The 5,849-nt window shown below is 40.6% G+C and overlaps 1 protein-coding gene across 1 annotated transcript in view; it reads left to right on the forward strand.

Moving 5' to 3' along the window:
• KCNC2 (potassium voltage-gated channel, Shaw-related subfamily, member 2) overlaps positions 1-2,415 on the forward strand; it is an 11,574-nt gene extending 9,159 nt beyond the window's left edge. Inside the window, exon 4 of the mRNA XM_009327663.1 lies at positions 1,294-2,415. Coding sequence (XP_009325938.1) covers positions 1,294-1,403 — 110 coding nt within the window. The 3' untranslated portion in view covers positions 1,404-2,415. The remainder of the gene's footprint in view (positions 1-1,293) is intronic.
• Positions 2,416-5,849: the final 3,434 nt, after the last annotated feature.

A 5,849-nucleotide genomic window follows, 5' to 3' on the forward strand; every position in this document is an offset into this window, starting at 1 on the left:
GGTCTGCATGTGGGATTGTTTTTCTTTGTTTAACCTTTTCCTTTATTTTTAAACGATCTACTTGTTTATAAATGGCTTTATTTTGTGATTAACTTACTTCGGTACTGGATTGCTGTATCAGAGTTCTGAATGTCTCCGGTTGTTTGCACACAGATAACTGCAAAGAGGTTGTCATTACTGGTTACACGCAAGCAGAAGCCAGATCTCTTTCTTAATGGCTTGGGGAAGGCACAAAACATGCAAGAAAGGTAAACGCCATCCAGACTTGCAATTTTAAGCTAGCAAGTGCTGCTTGGTACTGTAGTCATTTCTCTACCCCAGGGTTCTTCAACGTGTTCAGAGGCTGAGTACCAAGTAAAATTGAGAAGATTATTTGGGGGCTTTTTTGTACCACTGTAAGAGGGTAGTAGTTCTCAAGTTGGGCTTTTGACCAGCCTTATACCTCTGGCTCATGAGCTTCAAAAATTTCTTCAGTCGATGTTTTTTGAGGTGCTTTGTCCTATATGTTGTTTGTCTGTCTGTTTTGCAACCTGTCTACTGTATTCTCCATCTGTCTCCATAAAGCACAGAGATACTGTTAAAATGCCCCCCTCTTTTAAGGTTAACTAAGGACATTTTTCTCCTTTTCTCTTTTTTTCATATGGACTATACTTATGTGTATAGATACAAATATATATATTTTTCAAGTGCAAGTTAGTATCGTCTAAACTAACTCATGTGAGCACTCTGAAGATTTTTCGAGTGGGATTTAATAGCGGCTTTACAGTACTGACCGGTTGCCTATTGCATCAATCTTCCTCCTAGCAACCAGCATTCATTACTATTTTGAAACTGTGTCTCCTCTAGTGGCTTTTTCATTCAATATTAACCTCTGTTTATGCAACAGGACAAATGCAATGGCAGATTTGATGTTCTGGGCTGGTGAGGAAAAATTGCCCTAAACCGTAGAATTTTAGAACTACATGAGAAAGACCATAACAACCCAAATCTTAAGAGATCCTTGAGATTGATGAATAATCCCTGATTGTCATGCTTTATTTTTTGTTAGGAAAAGAAATATAACTTATTGTTGACCATGTAACATGTTCTTCTGTATATAGCCTAGCCCAATAGCATGACCTGCATGTCAGAATTCTTGTACAATAATGTATTTATCAAAGTATACATTTCTGATATTTAGAGATGTACATTGATTTAGTTTTGGTAAAATATTGTCAATAGAGAGATAATTGCAAACAGCTTTTAGCAAAGGAATTAATATAATATCTGGTGCTGCTGTTATATTAACTACAGTGTTGTACAGAATTTATCATGGATTTTTGACTGCTGAAAAAGGGACAATGGAATTTAGCCATACCAAGGACTGTACTGGAAAGAGACTGCTGCTGCTGAATGGGCCCTGATAAACAACTCACGCTTTGAGGAGGTCACTGAGACTTTACATGCGAAGTAGAGCTTGTTAAAGAAGATTAGAGACTGCTCTTAATTACTGCTGCCAGAGGAAGGGGTGACTAGTCACTGTTGATGAGTCAGCTGTAAATAAAACTTGTGCATGGAATATCAGTTTTTATCTATATCAAAGAAAGCTGAATTCAAGTCATCATTGCTAAAGCTCCATGCAAAGACCCACACCCCTGTGTGTATTCTTCCTGGTTCCTGCAGTTGTGCTGTGGATCATACAAAGACACACACTTAATAATGATAGTGATGTAAACTACATCCGTCTTGACTTCTGTCATAATAATGGTATGTTTTGCAAAGGTCACAAATATGAACAGAGTAGGTTTGCATAAGTCCTTGCTTTCTCAGTTTGCCATGACCTATACTTGTATGAATTCTAGTGTACATGCCAAGTCTTAAGTTTACTTTTCACTTTGATAACAGAAATGTGACTGCAGACAAACATCACCGACTGTTCACAGCACACAGTCTTCTTTCATTGTTACCTCAAACTATAAGTATTATGAGAAATAAAATTCTGGCAGCAAGACTATTTGGTTTTTTTTTTTTTTTTAATTCAAAGTGTTGCAAACCCACCATCAATAAATATAAAAGATGTATTAAAATTATATCCTACAAATGTATATTTTACATAAAAGAGATATTCTTTGATCAGTTACTTTCTGTGATTTTTGTGGTAAATGGATCTAGTCTATTCTATGTTTATGAGGCATTGTAGTGCTACGATGTGGTAATTATGTTCTCTCCATCCTATTCAGTGGGAAATTCTCCAGAATCTGTTTTGTCACCCTGGTGTCCTGATTGTAGGGACCTGTCCCAGTTGTGAAACTCTGTATCGTGGAACTTCTGTGAACATGTCAAGGTGCATGCACAATCCTGGTGGAAACCAGTGGAAATGTAATACCTGAATTGGAGAATAAAAGGCAAAAGACCTGGGGAGGAACTTGGAACATACCTTCTGAAGTGGCTCATGCGCTTTCTTTAGCTGTATCGGTCCCCTGCCTGCCACTGGCCATCCCAATTCTTAAACCAGTTTCCTGGGGTACATGAGGAGCTAATTCAAAAACTAGCATGAGCTGGCTTCTAAAACAATTTAAAATCTTCCTTCTTGTTAATGACCCCACGCCTTGTGTGGAAGTTGTAATTGGGCTAGATATTATCCAACTCAAGGCAGTTTTATTGCATCCTGATGTGAAGTCAACCTAAAAAGGAGGTGATAAATGGTTGCTTGAAAATCCTAATCCAGTACTGTATTTGGGGCAACCAGTGAAATCCCCAAATCCATGAGCAGAATGTCTCAGAGGGGTGAGGGAGCTGGTACAGCTGTACACATGATCTGGGAGGCTGTTACCACAGTATTTTGGAAAAGGTGCTGGAATGTAAGAAAGATTCCAGAAAACAGGATCAAGAGGTGTTCAAGTTTTGGAAAATGTGTTATAGTGATGTACCATGAAAGGTCAATGTGCTGAGTTTGCCCAAATGTTAAAAGTTGTCTGTACTGTGACCTGTGAGCAGTACCCACATGAAGAAGAGGTGTAGTGGTTAGCCAGGACAAGGCTCACAGCCAGCTCCAGACACGCAGGTCTGATGTCTGCCCCCAAGCACCCAGAGAGAGGTGTCTGGCTTTCCTCAGTGCTACACGGGGACGGTGAGGAGCCCTAGATGGGATGCAGACAAGGTGGTGCATTGTGTTGGGCAAGACTGTAGAAAACAGCCAGCCAGATGGTGTCTGACTTCTACTGTTTCTGGGTGGTAAGGAGCTTAAGCCTGGATGGATCTCCACTGACACAGGACCTTGAGTACAGAACATCCTGACTGCAGCTACTTATTTTTCCCCTAGAGAACCAAGCCCATGTTTAAATGCTTTCTTTTAAAACACACCTGGAGGACAAGCTGATGGTGGGTCTGTTAACTATTCGTGTGTCTTGGGACTGCAGCCCAAATCTGACTGTTCTAAGAGGAAGAGTTGGCCTAACCACCAGCCCTCAAAGACTAGCCCCCACCTGTTCTTCCCCTGCTTCTGGGCCCAAGAAGGGGTGAAAGTGCATTTTCATGGGAGGTAGGCCACCAAGGTTTAACTTTCTCAGACTGAGGAAGGCTTTGAACCTAGACTTCACTCTTCAGGGTAATGCAGTTCTTATGTCTCTCATACGAGGTAAAGGATGGGCAGCACATTTACATTCACTTCCCCTTTTGGCCATCCTTTAAAAGTAGGTACAATGATCTTTTGTAAAGGGGGTCCTCACAGTGTGATGCGCTTATGCAGAGCAGATCTACCCAAGCCCCCAGAGGCCTTCAGCCCTGCAGAAGCAAAACTGTACCTGGAGGAAGGAGTTTTGGGTCAGGCAGGAAGATGCTGTGTGAGTGTAGGTATCCTGGGGATCAAATACTCACCAATGGGCAGTTGTGGGCACTTCTGGGCCTGCTTTAAGGGTCCAAAACCTTATTTAATCCTTGTAAAAGTAAGACTCGAGGGTTAGAAGTCAAAACTAGATAAACAAGCACTGAGTTTAGAAGCAATGCATCCATTAAGACAATTTACCAAAGGCTGTTGCTTGTTCGCCTTTTAAAGTTGTAAAATCAAAATGTCAAAAAGAAGCATCTTTTTGAAAAATAAACTAGTGCAACAGCAGGGTTGGTGCAGAGATCAAAAGCTGTGACGTACTGTGGAGATGAGCAGATTATGGGACCTTCAGACTTTGAACGCAGTTACTGTTCTTATGGGGCCTCATTGAGCACTGAGAAAAAGTTGCTGTTCCAGCGAATTTTGAGACACTGTGTTACGAGTGTTATAGGTGTGTACTGTCAACTGGTGCCAGAATTGCAAAGAAGCATGCAGCTAATGATAATTAATATAATGCTGTGTGTCAGGGGGCTTTTTCATGTGTGAAACAATTATGGTTCATAAAAGTTCTCTTACAAAAGGTCTGGATTAAATTAAAAGTGTTAAAAGAGGAGGAAATTTAAGGAAGCCTCTGTTCAGATGGGTTACTGAAAACTGGAGAGGGAAGGGACCAATCTGACATGAGCAAACTTGCCAGCATGGTTAATGTGAAGATACGAATTTTAAAAGTCACGAATGAATTAACTATATGAAAGAGGAGGGCATTTTATCATCAGAACAAATCATGCAGAAGTCAGATAAAGGAAATTGGAATGGAAAACTGCTACTAGAAAGAGAAAATGAATATATTAATATGCTGTATTACAAGCAGTGGCTTGAACGATTCCATAATAGAGTTTTTGAATACTACCTGAGTGAGAAGAAATTACCAAAAAAGCAAAGGTTTCTATCAGGTTAAAGTTATCAGAAATATTAATATTTTTATGATACATTATTTTCCCTTTGGAAATACTTGTTATTTAATTTCTAAAGAGGCAAGTTATTTAAAAAATGGTGGTTTATAAAGTCAAGAGTTGCTTCACGAGCAAATCCTGAGATGTTAGTGTTGGGTACCTAGCTGGTGTGCCATTACCGGCATTTCTCTCCTACTTAACTGAATATCCCTGGGACATGCTGAAATTGCAGAGGTGTCTGATTCCTGGCCCCAGAGACGGGGATCTGTCACTCGCCGGCTCTGAGGGAACGCTGGGCTGTGCTCCAGCCAGGTGTGAGCGATGCAGAGCTCCTGGCTCCACGGCACAGCCTGCGGAAGCATCCTGAGCCGTGGTCTACGTGTGGCTTCTCATTGCCTTCTGGCAAAACATGCATGCTCCCCCCGCCCTCTGCAACCTCCTCCCCAAACCCCAGCCTTCTGTTGCTTGCATTTTTTTTCTCATGAGCATTTTGATGAACAGCTGACAGATTTCAGATTCCTACTTTCACAGCTTCACATTCATAGATGGCAATATTCTAGCATATTTAAAAAAAAGAAATTGGAGGTGGACACTTTTTGAAAATTTGGCACCAAAATGTTATGCATTTCATTTAACATCTGTATTATTTGCAGGCAGAAGACTGGAGACCAGTTTAAAACCAGGGCCACAGCTAGGCTATACTGAAACTTTCAGGATGTGTTCATTTTATATGCTGCATCTGGTTAGAGCATCGCTGCATTTTACTATCACATGAAGCTCTCAGTTTTCTCTCCAAATGGGATTCGGAGATAAGATGCTAGGGCAAGTCAGAGAGGACTATTTTAAGTTAAATGTTTTCTCTATAGAATAGTTGTGACTCCTATAGGACTGTAAACATGAATTGTAATATGAAGAAAAAGATATTGCTTGGGAAATACTGAGGCTGTAATAGATAGCTGTAATCCATCTTTGTCTTGCAGAATGGTACAGGCACCCTTTCTTTAAAACACGGAAAGCAGACGATTTCGTGTTGGCCTCCTCAGAGCAGCATTAGACCTGCGTAAGATAATGAAGTACCAAAAGAAGAAAGT

This window comes from Pygoscelis adeliae, unplaced genomic scaffold (genome assembly GCF_000699105.1).
Source record: "Pygoscelis adeliae isolate BGI_AS28 unplaced genomic scaffold, ASM69910v1 Scaffold113, whole genome shotgun sequence".
In the NCBI taxonomy this organism is placed as follows: Eukaryota; Metazoa; Chordata; class Aves; order Sphenisciformes; family Spheniscidae; genus Pygoscelis; species Pygoscelis adeliae.